The sequence below is a fragment of the Rhinoderma darwinii genome (assembly GCF_050947455.1).
Source record: "Rhinoderma darwinii isolate aRhiDar2 chromosome 11 unlocalized genomic scaffold, aRhiDar2.hap1 SUPER_11_unloc_1, whole genome shotgun sequence".
NCBI classification, from domain to species: domain Eukaryota; kingdom Metazoa; phylum Chordata; class Amphibia; order Anura; family Rhinodermatidae; genus Rhinoderma; species Rhinoderma darwinii.
In genome coordinates this window covers 392,836-414,116 of record NW_027461840.1, presented here as the reverse complement: position 1 = coordinate 414,116, position 21,281 = coordinate 392,836, and the positions used below count along the sequence as shown (strand labels likewise).

At 45.0% G+C, this 21,281-nt stretch overlaps 1 protein-coding gene across 2 annotated transcripts in view; it reads right to left on the bottom strand.

The window, feature by feature from the left end:
- SEC23IP (SEC23 interacting protein) overlaps positions 1-21,281 on the bottom strand; it is an 88,347-nt gene that overhangs the window by 50,786 nt on the left and 16,280 nt on the right. For both annotated transcript variants that reach the window (XM_075847737.1, XM_075847736.1), the window contains exons 3-5: positions 14,890-15,109; positions 14,557-14,750; positions 7,961-8,050 (exon numbers count right to left, since the gene is read on the bottom strand). In XM_075847737.1, coding sequence (XP_075703852.1) covers positions 7,961-8,050; positions 14,557-14,750; positions 14,890-15,109 — 504 coding nt within the window. The remainder of the gene's footprint in view (positions 1-7,960; positions 8,051-14,556; positions 14,751-14,889; positions 15,110-21,281) is intronic.

Sequence of the window (21,281 nt, the reverse complement as noted above, 5' to 3'; positions counted from 1 at the left end):
ATAATAGTGCAGAGCTGAGATACATCTGCTGTATACACCATCACCTATAACAAGTGCCCCCCCCTCCATTATATATAATAGTGCAGAGCTGAGATACATCTGCTGTATACACCATCACCTATAACAAGTGCCCCCCCCTCCATTATATATAATAGTGCAGAGCTGAGATACATATGCTGTATACACCATCACCTATAACAAGTGCCCCCCTCCATTATATATAATAGTGCAGAGCTGAGATACATCTGCTGTATACACCATCACCTATAACAAGTGCCCCCCCCTCCATTATATATAATAGTGCAGAGCGGAGATACATCTGCTGTATACACCATCACCTATAACAAGTGCCCCCCTCCATTATATATAATAGTGCAGAGCTGAGATACATCTGCTGTATACACCATCACCTATAACAAGTGCCCCCCCCCTCCATTATATATAATAGTGCAGAGCGGAGATACATCTGCTATATACACCATCACCTATAACAAGTGCCCCCCCTCCATTATATATAATAGTGCAGAGCTGAGATACATCTGCTGTATACACCATCACCTATAACAAGTGCCCCCCCTCCATTATATATAATAGTGCAGAGCTGAGATACATCTGCTGTATACACTATCACCTATAACAAGTGCCCCCCCCTCCATTATATATAATAGTGCAGAGCTGAGATACATCTGCTGTATACACCATCACCTATAACAAGTGCCCCCCCTCCATTATATATAATAGTGCAGAGCTGAGATACATCTGCTGTATACACCATCACCTATAACAAGTGCCCCCCCTCCATTATATATAATAGTGCAGAGCTGAGATACATCTGCTGTATACACCATCACCTATAACAAGTGCCCCCCCCCTCCATTATATATAATAGTGCAGAGCTGAGATACATCTGCTGTATACACCATCACCTATAACAAGTGCCCCCCCTCCATTATATATAATAGTGCAGAGCTGAGATACATCTGCTGTATACACCATCACCTATAACAAGTGCCCCCCCTCCATTATATATAATAGTGCAGAGCTGAGATACATCTGCTGTATACACCATCACCTATAACAAGTGCCCCCCCCTCCATTATATATAATAGTGCAGAGCTGAGATACATCTGCTGTATACACCATCACCTATAACAAGTGCCCCCCCCCCTCCATTATATATAATAGTGCAGAGCTGAGATACATCTGCTGTATACACCATCACCTATAACAAGTGCCCCCCCTCCATTATATATAATAGTGCAGAGCGGAGATACATCTGCTGTATACACCATCACCTATAACAAGTGCCCCCCCTCCATTATATATAATAGTGCAGAGCTGAGATACATCTGCTGTATACACCATCACCTATAACAAGTGCCCCCCCCTCCATTATATATAATAGTGCAGAGCTGAGATACATCTGCTGTATACACCATCACCTATAACAAGTGCCCCCCTCCATTATATATAATAGTGCAGAGCTGAGATACATATGCTGTATACACCATCACCTATAACAAGTGCCCCCCCCTCCATTATATATAATAGTGCAGAGCTGAGATACATCTGCTGTATACACCATCACCTATAACAAGTGCCCCCCCCCTCCATTATATATAATAGTGCAGAGCGGAGATACATCTGCTGTATACACCATCACCTATAACAAGTGCCCCCCCCCTCCATTATATATAATAGTGCAGAGCTGAGATACATCTGCTGTATACACCATCACCTATAACAAGTGCCCCCCCCCTCCATTATATATAATAGTGCAGAGCTGAGATACATCTGCTGTATGCACTATCACCTATAACAAGTGCCCCCCCCCTCCATTATATATAATAGTGCAGAGCTGAGATACATCTGCTGTATACACTATCACCTATAACAAGTGCCCCCCCCTCCATTATATATAATAGTGCAGAGCTGAGATACATCTGCTGTATACACCATCACCTATAACAAGTGCCCCCCCTCCATTATATATAATAGTGCAGAGCTGAGATACATCTGCTGTATACACCATCACCTATAACAAGTGCCCCCCCTCCATTATATATAATAGTGCAGAGCTGAGATACATCTGCTGTATACACCATCACCTATAACAAGTGCCCCCCCCTCCATTATATATAATAGTGCAGAGCTGAGATACATCTGCTGTATACACCATCACCTATAACAAGTGCCCCCCTCCATTATATATAATAGTGCAGAGCTGAGATACATCTGCTGTATACACCATCACCTATAACAAGTGCCCCCCTCCATTATATATAATAGTGCAGAGCTGAGATACATCTGCTGTATACACCATCACCTATAACAAGTGCCCCCCCTCCATTATATATAATAGTGCAGAGCTGAGATCCATCTGCTGTATACACCATCACCTATAACAAGTGCCCCCCCCTCCATTATATATAATAGTGCAGAGCTGAGATACATCTGCTGTATACACCATCACCTATAACAAGTGCCCCCCTCCATTATATATAATAGTGCAGAGCTGAGATACATCTGCTGTATACACCATCACCTATAACAAGTGCCCCCCTCCATTATATATAATAGTGCAGAGCTGAGATACATCTGCTGTATACACCATCACCTATAACAAGTGCCCCCCCTCCATTATATATAATAGTGCAGAGCTGAGATCCATCTGCTGTATACACCATCACCTATAACAAGTGCCCCCCCCTCCATTATATATAATAGTGCAGAGCGGAGATACATCTGCTGTATACACCATCACCTATAACAAGTGCCCCCCCTCCATTATATATAATAGTGCAGAGCTGAGATACATCTGCTGTATACACCATCACCTATAACAAGTGCCCCCCCCTCCATTATATATAATAGTGCAGAGCTGAGATACATCTGCTGTATACACCATCACCTATAACAAGTGCCCCCCCTCCCCTCCATTATATATAATAGTGCAGAGCTGAGATACATCTGCTGTATACACCATCACCTATAACAAGTGCCCCCCCCTCCCCTCCATTATATATAATAGTGCAGAGCTGAGATACATCTGCTGTATACACCATCACCTATAACAAGTGCCCCCCCTCCATTATATATAATAGTGCAGAGCTGAGATACATCTGCTGTATACACCATCACCTATAACAAGTGCCCCCCTCCATTATATATAATAGTGCAGAGCTGAGATACATCTGCTGTATACACCATCACCTATAACAAGTGCCCCCCCTCCATTATATATAATAGTGCAGAGCTGAGATACATCTGCTGTATACACCATCACCTATAACAAGTGCCCCCCCTCCATTATATATAATAGTGCAGAGCTGAGATACATCTGCTGTATACACCATCACCTATAACAAGTGCCCCCCTCCATTATATATAATAGTGCAGAGCTGAGATACATCTGCTGTATACACCATCACCTATAACAAGTGCCCCCCTCCATTATATATAATAGTGCAGAGCTGAGATACATATGCTGTATACACCATCACCTATAACAAGTGCCCCCCCCTCCATTATATATAATAGTGCAGAGCTGAGATACATCTGCTGTATACACCATCACCTATAACAAGTGCCCCCCTCCATTATATATAATAGTGCAGAGCTGAGATACATCTGCTGTATACACCATCACCTATAACAAGTGCCCCCCCCCTCCATTATATATAATAGTGCAGAGCTGAGATACATCTGCTGTATACACCATCACCTATAACAAGTGCCCCCCCTCCATTATATATAATAGTGCAGAGCTGAGATACATCTGCTGTATACACCATCACCTATAACAAGTGCCCCCCCTCCATTATATATAATAGTGCAGAGCTGAGATACATCTGCTGTATACACCATCACCTATAACAAGTGCCCCCCTCCATTATATATAATAGTGCAGAGCTGAGATACATCTGCTGTATACACCATCACCTATAACAAGTGCCCCCCTCCATTATATATAATAGTGCAGAGCTGAGATACATATGCTGTATACACCATCACCTATAACAAGTGCCCCCCCCTCCATTATATATAATAGTGCAGAGCTGAGATACATCTGCTGTATACACCATCACCTATAACAAGTGCCCCCCCTCCCCTCCATTATATATAATAGTGCAGAGCTGAGATACATCTGCTGTATACACCATCACCTATAACAAGTGCCCCCCCTCCATTATATATAATAGTGCAGAGCTGAGATACATCTGCTGTATACACCATCACCTATAACAAGTGCCCCCCTCCATTATATATAATAGTGCAGAGCTGAGATACATCTGCTGTATACACCATCACCTATAACAAGTGCCCCCCCTCCCCTCCATTATATATAATAGTGCAGAGCTGAGATACATCTGCTGTATACACCATCACCTATAACAAGTGCCCCCCCCGCCATTATATATAATAGTGCAGAGCTGAGATACATCTGCTGTATACACCATCACCTATAACAAGTGCCCCCCTCCATTATATATAATAGTGCAGAGCTGAGATACATCTGCTGTATACACCATCACCTATAACAAGTGCCCCCCCTCCATTATATATAATAGTGCAGAGCTGAGATACATATGCTGTATACACCATCACCTATAACAAGTGCCCCCCCTCCATTATATATAATAGTGCAGAGCTGAGATACATCTGCTGTATACACCATCACCTATAACAAGTGCCCCCCCCTCCATTATATATAATAGTGCAGAGCGGAGATACATCTGCTGTATACACCATCACCTATAACAAGTGCCCCCCCTCCATTATATATAATAGTGCAGAGCTGAGATACATCTGCTGTATACACCATCACCTATAACAAGTGCCCCCCCTCCATTATATATAATAGTGCAGAGCTGAGATACATCTGCTGTATACACCATCACCTATAACAAGTGCCCCCCCCTCCATTACATATAATAGTGCAGAGCTGAGATACATCTGCTGTATACACCATCACCTATAACAAGTGCCCCCCTCCATTATATATAATAGTGCAGAGCTGAGATACATCTGCTGTATACACCATCACCTATAACAAGTGCCCCCCCCGCCATTATATATAATAGTGCAGAGCTGAGATACATCTGCTGTATACACCATCACCTATAACAAGTGCCCCCCCCTCCATTATATATAATAGTGCAGAGCTGAGATACATCTGCTGTATACACCATCACCTATAACAAGTGCCCCCCTCCATTATATATAATAGTGCAGAGCTGAGATACATCTGCTGTATACACCATCACCTATAACAAGTGCCCCCCCTCCATTATATATAATAGTGCAGAGCTGAGATACATCTGCTGTATACACCATCACCTATAACAAGTGCCCCCCCTCCATTATATATAATAGTGCAGAGCTGAGATACATCTGCTGTATACACCATCACCTATAACAAGTGCCCCCCTCCATTATATATAATAGTGCAGAGCTGAGATACATCTGCTGTATACACCATCACCTATAACAAGTGCCCCCCCTCCCCTCCATTATATATAATAGTGCAGAGCTGAGATACATCTGCTGTATACACCATCACCTATAACAAGTGCCCCCCCTCCATTATATATAATAGTGCAGAGCTGAGATACATCTGCTATATACACCATCACCTATAACAAGTGCCCCCCCCTCCATTATATATAATAGTGCAGAGCTGAGATACATCTGCTGTATACACCATCACCTATAACAAGTGCCCCCCCTCCATTATATATAATAGTGCAGAGCTGAGATACATCTGCTGTATACACTATCACCTATAACAAGTGCCCCCCTCCATTATATATAATAGTGCAGAGCTGAGATACATCTGCTGTATACACTATCACCTATAACAAGTGCCCCCCCCTCCATTATATATAATAGTGCAGAGCTGAGATACATCTGCTGTATACACCATCACCTATAACAAGTGCCCCCCCCTCCATTATATATAATAGTGCAGAGCGGAGATACATCTGCTGTATACACCATCACCTATAACAAGTGCCCCCCCCTCCATTATATATAATAGTGCAGAGCTGAGATACATCTGCTGTATACACCATCACCTATAACAAGTGCCCCCCCTCCATTATATATAATAGTGCAGAGCTGAGATACATCTGCTGTATACACCATCACCTATAACAAGTGCCCCCCCCGCCATTATATATAATAGTGCAGAGCGGAGATACATCTGCTGTATACACCATCACCTATAACAAGTGCCCCCCCCCCTCCATTATATATAATAGTGCAGAGCTGAGATACATCTGCTGTATACACCATCACCTATAACAAGTGCCCCCCTCCATTATATATAATAGTGCAGAGCTGAGATACATCTGCTGTATACACCATCACCTATAACAAGTGCCCCCCCCTCCATTATATATAATAGTGCAGAGCTGAGATACATCTGCTGTATACACCATCACCTATAACAAGTGCCCCCCCCTCCATTATATATAATAGTGCAGAGCTGAGATACATCTGCTGTATACACCATCACCTATAACAAGTGCCCCCCCTCCATTATATATAATAGTGCAGAGCTGAGATACATCTGCTGTATACACCATCACCTATAACAAGTGCCCCCCCTCCCCTCCATTATATGTAATAGTGCAGAGCTGAGATACATCTGCTGTATACACCATCACCTATAACAAGCGCCCCCCCTCCATTATATATAATAGTGCAGAGCTGAGATACATCTGCTGTATACACCATCACCTATAACAAGTGCCCCCCTCCATTATATATAATAGTGCAGAGCTGAGATACATATGCTGTATACACTATCACCTATAACAAGTGCCCCCCTCCATTATATATAATAGTGCAGAGCTGAGATACATCTGCTGTATACACTATCACCTATAACAAGTGCCCCCCCTCCATTATATATAATAGTGCAGAGCTGAGATACATCTGCTGTATACACCATCACCTATAACAAGTGCCCCCCCTCCATTATATATAATAGTGCAGAGCTGAGATACATCTGCTGTATACACCATCACCTATAACAAGTGCCCCCCCTCCATTATATATAATAGTGCAGAGCTGAGATACATCTGCTGTATACACCATCACCTATAACAAGTGCCCCCCCTCCATTATATATAATAGTGCAGAGCTGAGATACATATGCTGTATACACCATCACCTATAACAAGTGCCCCCCCTCCATTATATATAATAGTGCAGAGCTGAGATACATCTGCTGTATACACTATCACCTATAACAAGTGCCCCCCTCCATTATATATAATAGTGCAGAGCGGAGATACATCTGCTGTATACACCATCACCTATAACAAGTGCCCCCCCTCCATTATATATAATAGTGCAGAGCTGAGATACATCTGCTGTATACACCATCACCTATAACAAGTGCCCCCCCTCCATTATATATAATAGTGCAGAGCGGAGATACATCTGCTGTATACACCATCACCTATAACAAGTGCCCCCCCTCCATTATATATAATAGTGCAGAGCGGAGATACATCTGCTGTATACACCATCACCTATAACAAGTGCCCCCCCCTCCATTATATATAATAGTGCAGAGCTGAGATACATCTGCTGTATACACTATCACCTATAACAAGTGCCCCCCTCCATTATATATAATAGTGCAGAGCTGAGATACATCTGCAGTATACACCATCACCTATAACAAGTGCCCCCCCCTCCATTATATATAATAGTGCAGAGCTGAGATACATCTGCTGTATACACCATCACAAGTCCCCGTCCCCCCCCAGTTTATTATATGCGGATATTGTTACAGCTGGTGACGTCTGTTACGTTGTGACCGCTCCTGGCGTCAGTTTCAGTTCAGTAACTCGGGATGTCACACGGAGGAGGATGATGAGGCTGATGATGAGGCAGATGATGATGGGTGTGAGGTGGGGCAGTGATGTGGAAGGATGGTACGTACCTTGGGGTTGTGAATCACTATAGTCTCTCCTCCAGGGAACTCTAGCCTCCGGTGCCACTGGTTACTGCTGACCGCCTTCTTGTACTCTGCCTGGAAAGCCGTAACAACCATTAATACTACAACTATGGCGCAGCCCGGTACTGGACAATGCCGCTCCGAACTGCAGAACCGGAAACAGATCACTTGGCACCGCAGTAATCTCACTCATCCTGAAAGAAAGTCACGGGTCTGATCTAGAGGTAGAAGGCGCAGTCAGACGCTAGAGAGAGCATACTACTACCGCCGCCATGTATAAACTACTACTACTGACACCATGTATATACTACTACTACTACCGCCATGTATATACTACTACCGCTGCCGCCTTGTATATACTACTACCGCCGCCGCCATGTATATACTACTACCGCCGGCGCCATGTATATACTACTACCGCCGCCATGTATATACTACTACCACCGCCGCCATGTACATACTACTACCGCCGCCGCCATGTATATACTACTACCGCCGCCGCCATGTATATACTACTACCGCCGCCGCCATGTATATACTACTACCGCCGCCATGTATAAACTACTACTACTACTGACACCATGTATAAACTACTACTACTACCACCATGTATATACTACTACTGCCATGTATAAACTACTACCGCCATGTATAAACTACTACTACTGACACCATGTATATACTAATATACTACTACTACTACTGACACCATATATATACTAATATACTACTACTACTGACACCATGTATAAACTACTACTACTACTACTACTACCGCCGCCATGTATAAACTACTACTGCCACCATGTATATACTACTACTACTGACACCATGTATATACTACTACTAACACCATGTATATACTACTACTAACACCATGTATATACTACTACTACCGCCGCCATGTATAAACTACTACTACTGACACCATGTATATACTACTACTGCCATGTATAAACTACTACCGCCGCCGCCATGTATATACTACTACCGCCGCCGCCATGTATATACTACTACCGCCGCCATGTATAAACTACTACTACTACTGACACCATGTATAAACTACTACTATTACTACTGACACCATGTATATACTACTACTACTACCGCCGCCATGTATAAACTACTACTACTGACACCATGTATATACTACTACTACTACCACCATGTCTATACTACTACTGCCATGTATAAACTACTACCGCCGCCATGTATAAACTACTACTACTGACACCATGTATATACTAATATACTACTACTACTGACACCATGTATAAACTACTACTACTACTACTACTACCGCCGCCATGTATAAACTACTACTGCCACCATGTATATACTACTACTACTGACACCATGTATATACTACTACTAACACCATGTATATACTACTACTAACACCATGTATATACTACTACTAACACCATGTATATACTACTACTACTACCGCCGCCATGTATAAACTACTACTACTGACACCATGTATATACTACTACCGCCGCCACCATGTATAAACTACTACTACTGACACCATGTATATACTACTACCGCCGCCATGTATAAACTACTACTACTACTGACACCATGTATATACTATTACTACTACCGCCACCATGTATAAACTACTACTACTGACACCATGTATATACTACTACTGCCATGTATAAACTACTACTGCCGCCGCCATGTATATACTACTACCGCCGCCGCCATGTATATACTACTACCGCCGCCATGTATATACTACTACCGCCATGTATAAACTACTACTACTACTGACACCATGTATAAACTACTACTACTACCGCCGCCATGTATAAACTACTACTACCGCCACCATGTATAAACTACTACTACTGACACCATGTATAAACTACTACTACTACCACCATGTATATACTACTACTGCCATGTATAAACTACTACTACTGACACCATGTATATACTAATATACTACTACTGACACCATATATATACTAATATACTACTACTACTGACACCATGTATAAACTACTACTACTACTACCGCCGCCATGTATAAACTACTACTGCCACCATGTATATACTACTACTACTGCCACCATGTATATACTACTACTACTGCCACCATGTATATACTACTACTACTGACACCATGTATATACTACTACTACTACCGCCGCCATGTATAAACTACTACTACTGACACCATGTATATACTACTACCGACGCCACCATGTATATACTACTACCGCCGCCACCATGTATAAACTACTACTTCTGACACCATGTATAAACTACTACTACTGACACCATGTATATACTACTACCGCCGCCATGTATAAACTACTACTACTACTGACACCATGTACATACTACTACTACTACCGCCGCCATGTATAAACTACTACTACTACTACTACCGACACCATGTTTATACTACTACTACTACTACCGCCACCATGTATAAACTACTACTACCATGTATATACTACTACTGCCATGTATAAACTACTACCGCCGCCGCCATGTATAAACTACTACCGCCGCCATGTATAAACTACTACCGCCGCCATGTATAAACTACTACCGCCGCCATGTATAAACTACTACTACTGACACCATGTATATACTACTACCGCCGCCATGTATAAACTACTACTACTGACACCATGTATATACTACTACCGCCGCCATGTATAAACTACTACTACTGACACCATGTATATACTAATATACTACTACTACTGACACCATGTATAAACTACTACTACTACTACCGCCGCCATGTATAAACTACTACTGCCACCATGTGTATACTACTACTACTGACACCATGTGTATACTACTACTACTACTGACACCATGTATATACTACTACTACTACCGCCGCCATGTATAAACTACTACTACTGACACCATGTTTATACTACTACTACTACGACCGCCACCATGTATAAACTACTACTACTGACACCATGTATATACTACTACTACCGCCATGTATATGCTACAACGTATATACTACTACTACCGACACCATGTATATACTACTACGTATATACTACTACTACTGCCACCATGTATATACTCCTACCACCACCATGTATATGCTACCACCATGAATATACTACTAGTGTCACCATGTATATACTACTACTACCACCACCACGTATATACTACTACTGTCGCTACCACCATGTATATACGACTACTACCACCACCACCCACTATGTATATACTACTACCACCACCACTATGTATATACTTCTACCACTATACCGTAGTCGACTGCACTATTCATTCCGTCAAAACGACACAACCCTTGCAAAACGGACACAAGTGGAAACCAATGGTTTCTGCTTGTGTTAGTCAGGGCTCCATTCTGATGGAATGTCAAAACTAAGCCCGAGCGCAGATGTGAACAAAGCCTAATTTCATTTCTGTTTACAGGGAAAAGCAAGATTGGTTTGTGCTGAAGAGACCAGAGAAGATGAGCAGGACAACTGAGAACATCGGTGACTGTGAGCATCTCAAATGAAGAGGCAAAAAAGGAAGACAGAAGGTTCCGGGAAGCCAGCAAAGCCGGTAAGTCAGAGATACAACAGCAGTGAAGAGCGGGGGCTAGCAAGATATATTCAGCCCAGCCGGGGGGGGGGTCAGCGGGGAGGCCATGGATATTTCTTCCGTTAAAGAGGCTGTCATCAGATTATAAGTGTCCTGTCTCCTACATAATGTGATCAGCCCTGTAATGTAGATAACAGTGGTCCTAGTAATAGAGCGGCTGTCACCACATTATACGTGTCCTGTCTCCTACATAATGTGATCAGCGCTGTAATGTAGATAACAGTGGTCCTAGTAATAAAGAGGCTGTCACCAGATTATAAGTGCCCTGTCTCCTACATAATGTGATCAGTGCTGTAATGTAGATAACAGTGGTCCTAGTAATAAAGAGGCTGTCACCAGATTATAAGTGCCCTGTCTCCTACATAATGTGATCAGCGCTGTAATGTAGATAACAGTGGTCCTAGTAATAAAGAGGCTGTCACCACATTATAAGTGCCCTGTCTCCTACATAATGTGATCAGCGCTGTAATGTAGATAACAGTGGTCCTAGTAATAAAGAGGCTGTCACCACATTATAAGTGCCCTGTCTCCTACATAATGTGATCGGTGCTGTAATGTAGATAACAGTGGTCCTAGTAATAAAGAGGCTGTCACCACATTATAAGTGTCCTGTCTCCTACATAATGTGATCAGTGCTGTAATGTAGATAACAGTGGTCCTAGTAATAAAGAGGCTGTCACCACATTATAAGTGTCCTGTCTCCTACATAATGTGATCAGTGCTGTAATGTAGATAACAGTGGTCCTAGTAATAAAGAGGCTGTCACCACATTATAAGTGTCCTGTCTCCTACATAATGTGATCAGCGATGTAATGTAGAGAAGTGGTTTTTATTTTGAAAAACGACAATTTTTGAGCAAGTTATGAACAATTTTAGATTTATGCCAATTAGTTTCTTAATAGACAACTGGGAGTGTTTTTACTTTCTACCAACTGGGCGTTGTACAGAGAAGTGTATGACGCTGACCAATCAGCGTCATGCACTTCTCCCCATTCATGTCAACCTGTACGCACAGCACAGCGTGGTCTCACGAGATCACGCTGTGCTGTGTAAGCCCCACAGAAACGTTCCCAAAGTGTCGGTATTGTGAATAGACATGGCGTCCTGACTGGAGGTGATGTCTACTCACCCCCATGTCACGTCGGTAAAGTTACTGTGGGAGTATGTGACAGCACAGCGTGATCTCGCGAGACCACGCTGTGCGGTGAGTTCAGATGGACATGAATGGAGAGAAGTGCATGACACTGATTGGTCGCTGATTTGTCATTGATTGGTCAGCGTCATACACTTCTCTCCACAACGCCCACTTGTCTATTAAGAACTAATTAGCCTAAATCTAAAATGGTTCATAACTTGCTCAAAATTGATTGTTTTTCAAAATAAAAGCCACTGTTCTCTACATTACAGCGCCGATCACATTATGTAGGGGATAGGGCACTTATAATCTGGTGACAGGGCTCAGCATGTATAGAGATATAGGTATGCAGGGCAACAATTTTCCTGGGGGCAATGGTGTCCATATGTATCAGGCTAGATGCCATGGGCTTGTCATCAAGACTTGCCAGGGGATTACTTGGTAGCTCTAGGGTTTGGGAGCAGTTTGTGCAATAAACCAGTAAGGAAGCATGATTACTAAGCCAAGAGGATAGGTCTAGGCTAAGGCAGGAGAAGGGTCACACAGGAACGCAAAACGCGCACAATATCTTTTGTTGCAGGGAGTGAAGCAGCGATAGAGCACAACAAGTAGAGGAGGGATTGCAGCGAGCCAGCCTAGCAACCCAGGACGGAGTCATTGAGAGCCTGAAACTGGGTTCAGATGAGGGGTAATGCAGTAATAAAGGCGAAATGCGTCATAATAAAACAACGCAGCAAATCAGTAAAGGAGCCGTTTCTGTAGGGGGTGTAAGAATTTCTCTCTTCCACCATCTTACTTGGTTAGATTCTAAGGTCAGGCACAATAAGTGAGTGTATAAAAATGTATATAGTATAAAGGGTGAAGTGCCGGTTACAGTATTCTGAGATTTATATGGAGACATGTAACAATAATGACATTACACGTTCTACTTACCAGACATGGACTGTCCACACACTCCAGTAAGTCTCCTCTCCAGTATTTCCCTCCCCAGTGCCCCCTCCATGAGCCATGCTTGGGGTTTCATACCCCTTTGTCTGCCCCTCTTGGAGACACATCGTCTGATCGTCCTGATCAAAGAACTTCCTCATCTTCCGTGCAAATATAGAATACTGGCCCCTAATATCAACCACCTTTAGCATTTATGAGATCCAGAGTTTGTCCATGGAGAAGACTTCTTGTCCACATTACTGCTTAGCACCTGTACGGCTTCGTTTACATCTGCGCTAGTCGACTGTGCTATTGAGTTCGTCCAATACGTCGGAACCCCGTCACAACGGTGACAGACGGAAACCATTAGCTAGGTTTCCGTAACCATTGAGTTCAATGGTGAGGGAAACAGAAGCGGAGGTTTCCGTTTGACTTTCCGCTGAGGGGTTAACCCGACAGAAACCCTAAGTGAAACGAATGCTGATGTGAACAGGCCCTTAGCCAGGCAGCTAGAGAACAGCGGTAAACTATTGTGGAAGGAATAAAGGGTTTTCTGGTGTACGACAGAGCATGGGGGGGATGGTAAACCATGCAATATGTGAATTTGTAAATGACATGTATCTGGTGGTGGACGCACGTGATTCTTATAGCAGAATGGGCTGGTCAGAGTAGGATAGGGCCTTCAGGAACAAGATGGGGGGCAAAATGTCAGTGGAGGTGCGCGTGCGTCGCTGGCTCCTAGTCCACGTGGGGTGCCGCAATAGGTTGGGTTGTTGTTGTCTGGTTATTTGTGTTAGATGAGTGGGGGTTTCACATGTGCTCTCCTTATAGAACTGGACTGAAAGGGCGTGAGGTGTTGTGAGCATGCTTAGTTTCCAGGCAGTCCCTTCCTGTTCCCCTCCAGCACACTCACCTCCAGCTTCTCACTGAAGTCCTCGCTGTAAGGGATGAACCTGCTGTCCGTGTCTCCCTTGTGGAACCAAGAGCAGCGTCTGACCTCGGAGTCCTCCTCCTCCCAGTACACGGCTTTCATTTCCCGGTCATACAAGCAGACATCATAGCGGCCCCCCGCTGTACTCACCACCACGCTCTCTGGGTCTGGCTGAACTGAACAAGACATGACGTGACCATCACATAAAAGACACTAGTCCGCCCCCCCCCCCCCAGCATATGGAGCGGACCGTCCGTCGTCCTCCTCACAGGTCAGCACCCTCACGTCTCATTCCTCACATGCTCCACCACTTACCGGAGTTATAGACTTCTTCAAGGTTGGCAGAGTCATAATTGCTGAATGGCAGCCAGACCTCCCGACCTTCCACTAACTTGCAGAAGAACCAATGCGGCTGAACGGGCTCATACAGGCTGGGCATGAAGGGGGCAGGTGCCGGAACCGGAGCAGCTGCAGCTTTCCAGGTTGAATAGGACGGTCCTATTGGCGCTGGCACAAAGGTAGAAGCTACAGGAGGCTGCGAGACAAAACATCAAACTGTTCAGAGAGGAAAAACAGAACCATCCGGCCGCAGACTGAACACGACACGCCATCGTTCTCATCCTAGATTCTGTGCAACAAGTAGAAAAAAGGTTGGCAAGGCCTTCGCTTGCAATGTCAGACTCTGTGCTTCAGCTGGCTGGGACCTGTAGTTCGACAGCCTTTGTCTGGCGGTGCTCAGTGCATGTTGAAGTTAGTTTCAGCAAATGACAACATGTAGAAGAGACGACGGCGCGGCACTCGCCATATGCAAAAGGGTTCTCTTTATTCCAAGATTGAGGCAGGAAACGCGGGATTCAAAAGACGACAGAGCCGACGGTTTCAGGTCCTACCCGGGATGCCTCGATAAAGCGTCTGAAGGACGTGAAACAGTCGGCTCGGTTGTCTTTTGAATCCCGCGTTTCCTGCCTCAATCTTGGAATAAAGAGAAACCTTTTGCATATGGCGAGTGCCGCGCCGTCGTCTCTTCTACATGTTGTCATAATCCTAGATTCACGGCACGCCATCACCGGGACATTATAGATAAACTGAATATGTGACAGAGCTGCCGTACTCACACCGTTATATGAAGACCAACACGGGACGCCGGCTTTAAGCTCAATAAAAAGAAACTATTTCAAATATCTGACAATATATATAACAAAAATCAATCCACATTGATGAATATAGAAGTACCACAACGGGGATATTAATAGAACATTACTGCGCCAATTCAGCATAATACGGTCTCACCGGATACAGCGACCACGTGTGTAAAGTGCAACGTGTACCTGTAGTCTGGACGAGAACGGCTACATTGCTGCCTAGTTAGCGGATAGTCTGAAAAACGGGTTTGCTAAATCGTGTACATGTCACTGAACTGCCACTCTGAAGCTGCAGAAAATCCAGAGACTCCTAACCGGAAACCGCCGCGCCAAAATATCATCACTACTAACCAGTCGTTTCCTCATTCCCTGGAATGGCGTCCTACACCGACACGCGTTTCGGCTAGCGCCTGCGTGTGGCATCCTACATAAACTACTCCCTATTTACGGTGCCATTGACCAATCGTATATGTCTCGATTTTATAAGTACCGCAATCCAATAGCGGCGCCATGTTTCATTCCTGCGTGGCAATACCTCCCCGTGAAGAAAGCGCCAAGCTCCACGTGCTCCTAGAGATAGATCATTAGAGGTCACCATGGACGCGTGCGCTCAGGACCTGCTGGGTGAGGCAGAGACGTGTCTGGCCTGTTCACTTTACCCCGTCGATACCGGACTTATTTTTTCTTCTTCATGCAAGTTATAACGATTTCTAAAAGAGACTGGTATCTCGTACAGAAGCCTAAAGCGGCACCTTCTATAGTGGACGCCAGTCAGTGTCCAGTCACAATAACCAGACGACACATTATCATTTCTAAATATAATTAATAATAAGTGCAAAATCATGAATACCGTGATATACTGAAGTGTCGTAATATATAGCGTCGGATGAGCCGGGACGTAGAGAAACGGCCGAACACGCGTCACGTTATGTGGTAACTCCGGAACGCGTTCACCTATCCAAGCCATTCGGAGACCGTTTCCTCGAGACACGTTGGACTTTGTTACTGGCAAAATTTGCCAGATACATTCAGGATTTAATTGTGAAAAACACCAAACTTGAGAGAAATGACATTTAAATTGAGAAAAATTTAATTTGTTGCATCTGCTTGTAAGACCGACTGTTATACCACTTAAAATAATTGCTGAATATTAGGCCCCATGCACAGGAACGCGCTTTTGCGACAGCAATTCCCTCGAAAATCCACAGGAGAGTTCTGCGGTCCGGGCTCATAAAAGATACTGGACACGGCCATGTGCACCTCCTGCGATTTGCACCTCCTGCGATTTGCACCTCCTGCGATTTGCAGGCGGCTCGCGGGTGACACTCCGCGGCCAGCCGATCACATGGCTACGGTCGGGTGCGGGAGGCCTTACAATTTTCCTTTTGTCAAACTACACTGCAGAGATGCTGTACTGATTTTGAAATGTTCATTCTCATGTCTGGTCTTAGTGTGAACAGGGCCTGAATTACAAAATACTGAGTTTTTGGCAGGCAGAAAATTCTGCCTACCCGCCGTATCCCACGTTTTTTTGCCCACGGCCATTGAGCGACACAGACAAAAAACGCCGTGAAATACACTTTCTCTGCCTCCCATTGAATTCAACGGGAGGTCAGAGACGTAAACGCCCGAAGATGGGGCAGGTCTTTCCCGCAAGACGGTTTTTCCACTCACGGGAAAAAAACGCCTCCGTCTCCCATTGAAATCAACGCGAGGTATTTTCGGCCGATCTTTGGAGCGTCTTCCGATGCAGCTTCAGCGTTAAAAAAAAAAACTGTGAACCGGCCCTTACACAAATAAAAAGATTTTTCAAAATTGTTGCTAATGAACATCCCCGTGTGACGACTGTTTTGCATCGTTTTTTCCACATCGTTGGGTTTTTCTAGGACGTTACGAGGCTTAGAACTTTAGCAGCGATTTCTCACATCTTCAAGAAAGGCTTTTACAACAGGGGCAGTTCCGGAGTGACTGAGGGTCATATATTAGAAACCCCAATAGGTCACCCCATTTTAAAAACTGCCCCCCTCAAAGTATTCAATACAGAATTTAAAAAGTTTAACCTTTCACACGAATTAAAGCAAAGTAGAGGGGAAATGTAAAATTATTATTTTTTTGGCCCAAAATTTATTTTGAACACATTTTTTGGTAAAACAGAAGATTTTACCAGAGAAACAAATGAATATTTATTGGCCGGATTCTGCAGTTTGTGGAATATCCCACATGTGGCCCTCGTGCGGTGAGAGACTGAAGCAAAGGAGCAGCTGGAGGATTCTGGGCCTCCTTTTTATTAGAATATATTTTAGGCACCATGTCAGGTTTGAAGAGGTCTTGTGGGGCCAAAACAGTGGAAACACCCCAAAAGTCACCCAATTTGGGAAACTACACCCCTCAAGGAAATTATCTAGGGGTGTAGTGAGCATTTTCACCCCACAGGTTTTTTCCATAAATGATTGCGCTGCGGACGGTGCAAAGCAAAAATTTATATTATTCCCCAGGTGTGACATTTCAGTGCAAGTATGTGTTGCCCAGCTTATGCCACTGGGGAGACACCCCAAAAACTGTTGCTAAAAGGGTTCTCCCGGGTATGGCGATGCCATATATGTGCAAGTAAACTGCTGTTTGGGCCGCTGTAGGGCTCAGAACGGAAGTAGCGCCTTTTGGAGCGCAGATTTTGCTTGGTAGTAGTTCTAATTGTATGTTACTGGTAATGTGGGGGTACATGTAAGCCGGGCAGAGTACATCAGGGGCATAGTCAGGTGGTATAATAATGTGGGGGTACATGTAAGCCAGGCAGAGTACATCAGGGGCATAGTCAGGTGGTATAATAATGTGGGGGTACATGTAAGCCGGGCAGAGTACATCAGGGGCATAGTCAGGTGGTATAATAATGTGGGGGTACATGTAAGCCGGGCAGAGTACATCAGGGGCAGGTGGTATAATAATGTGGGGGTACATGTAAGCCGGGCAGAGTACATCAGGGGCATAGTCAGGTGGTATAATAATGTGGGGGTACATGTAAGCCAGGCAGAGTACATCAGGGGCATAGTCAGGTGGTATAATAATGTGGGGGTACATGTAAGCCGGGCAGAGTACATGAGGGGCACAGTAAGGTGGTATAATAATGTGGGGGTACATGTAAGCCGGGCAGAGTACATCAGGGGCATAGTCAGGTGGTATAATAATGTGGGGGTACATGTAAGCCGGGCAGAGTACATCAGGGGCAGGTGGTATAATAATGTGGGGGTACATGTAAGCCGGGCAGAGTACATGAGGGGCACAGTAAGGTGGTATAATAATGTGGGGGTACATGTAAGCCGGGCAGAGTACATCAGGAGCATAGTCAGGTATAATAATGTGGGGGTACATGTAAGCCGGGCAGAGTACATCAGGGGCACAGTCAGGTGGTATAATAATGTGAGGGTACATGTAAGCCGGGCAGAGTACATCAGGGGCACAGTCAGGTGGTATAATAATGTGGGGGTACATGTAAGCCAGGCAGAGTACATCAGGGGCAGGTGGTATAATAATCCATAGACGTGTTACGTTGTGATCAATCCTTTCTGCACAGGCCGGTGTCACACGGAGAAATTTCCTTTTTTTTATCCTCTTTTGGTCCACACTCGGCACCTTTGCAGTTTGGAGAATTTTGCTGGGAAGTGTCGTCCTGGTATAATATGGGCACCCTCGCTTCCAGCAGATGTTTGGGCCCTTCCTGGTATAATACGGGCGCACTCGCTCCCAGCAGATATGTTTGGGTCCTCTCCTTCCTGGTATAATACGGGCACCCTCACTCCCAGCAGATATGTTTGGGTCCTCCCCTTCCTGGTATAATACGGGCACCCTCGCTTCCAGCAGATATGTTTGGGTCCTCCCCTTCCAGCAGATATGTTTGGGTCCTCCTCTTCCTGGTATAATACAGGTGCTCTCGCTTCGAGCAGATATGTTTGGGTCCTCCCCTTCCTGGTATAATACGGGCGCCCTCGCTTCCAGCAGATATGTTTGGGTCCTCCCCTTCCTGGTATAATACGGGCGCCCTCGCTTCGAGCAGATATGTTTGGGTCCTCCCCTTCCTGGTATAATACGGGCGCCCTCGCTTCCAGCAGATATGTTTGGGCCCTCCCCTTCCTGGTATAATACGGGCGCCCTCTCTTCCAGCAGATATGTTTGGGTCCTCCCCTTCTTGGTATAATACGGGCACCCTCGCTCCCAGCAGATATGCTTGGGCCCTCCCCTTCCTGGTATAATACGGGCACCCTCGCTCCCAGCAGATATGTTTGGGTCCTCCCCTTCCTGGTATAATACGGGCGCCCTCGCTTCCAGCAGATATGTTTGGGTCCTCCCCTTCCTGGTATAATACGGGCGCCCTCGCTTCCAGCAGATATGTTTGGGTCCTCCCCTTCCTGGTATAATACGGGCACCCTCGCTCCCAGCAGATATGCTTGGGCCCTCCCCTTCCTGGTATAATACGGGCACCCTCGCTCCCAGCAGATATGTTTGGGTCCTCCCCTTCCTGGTATAATACGGGCGCCCTCGCTTCCAGCAGATATATTTGGGTCCTCCCCTTCCTGGTATAATACGGGCACCCTCGCTCCCAGCAGATCTGTTTGGGCCCTCTCCTTCCTGGTATAATACGGGCGCCCTCGCTCCCAGCAGATGTTTGGGTCCTCCCCTTCCTGGTATAATACGGGCGCCCTCGCTCCCAGCAGATCTGTTTGGGCCCTCCCCTTCCTGGTATAATACGGGCGCCCTCGCTTCCAGCAGGTATGTTTGGCTCCTCCCCTTCCTGGTATAATACGGGCACCCTCGCTTCAAGCAGATATGTTTGAACCCTCCCTTTCCTGGTATAATGCAGGCACCCTCACTTCCAGCAGATATGTTTGGGTCCTCCCCTACCTGGTATAATACTGGTGCCCTCGCTTCAAGCAGATATGTTTGGGTCACCCTCTACTTGTAGAACGCGGGCACCCTCGCTTCAATCTGATATGATATTGATGATAATGCTGGCTTAGCTCATGAGCGATCTTGCCGGCAGCTACGGAAGCCTTTTAGAGCCCGCCTCCGTTCGGGGCCTGAAACTCGTCCATACTAGGCATATAGGGAGGCCAGTGTTAGGCCTCCGGTTGCCTATGTAGCCACCGGCATCCTGACAATTTCATTGTTGGGTTGCCGATGAGCTGCAAACACCTTAAATGCAGCAATCGCTTTTGACTGCTGCATTTAAAGGTGTTACTGGCGGGGATAGGGAAAAACAAAAAAAAAAAAAAAAAAAAAAAAACTGTCCTCGCCATTACCCCAGGGTTTTAGCTATAACATGCAGCAGACACCCGGGGATGGTGGCACCGGCTCAGCTTCTGAGCCAGTGTCCACCATTTGTCGTATGTATACTGCAAAATGCGGGAAGCACTAGTTGTCAGGAGTGGGTTAAACTGATGGAGACAGGAGATCCTGCTTTTGATGTCCTGTGTACCGGTATATATATCTATATTTGATACAATACAAAATTATTGTTAATCAATTAGTTATTTCATCTACTATAATAAGACCACGCCTCCATTGCTAGGCCGG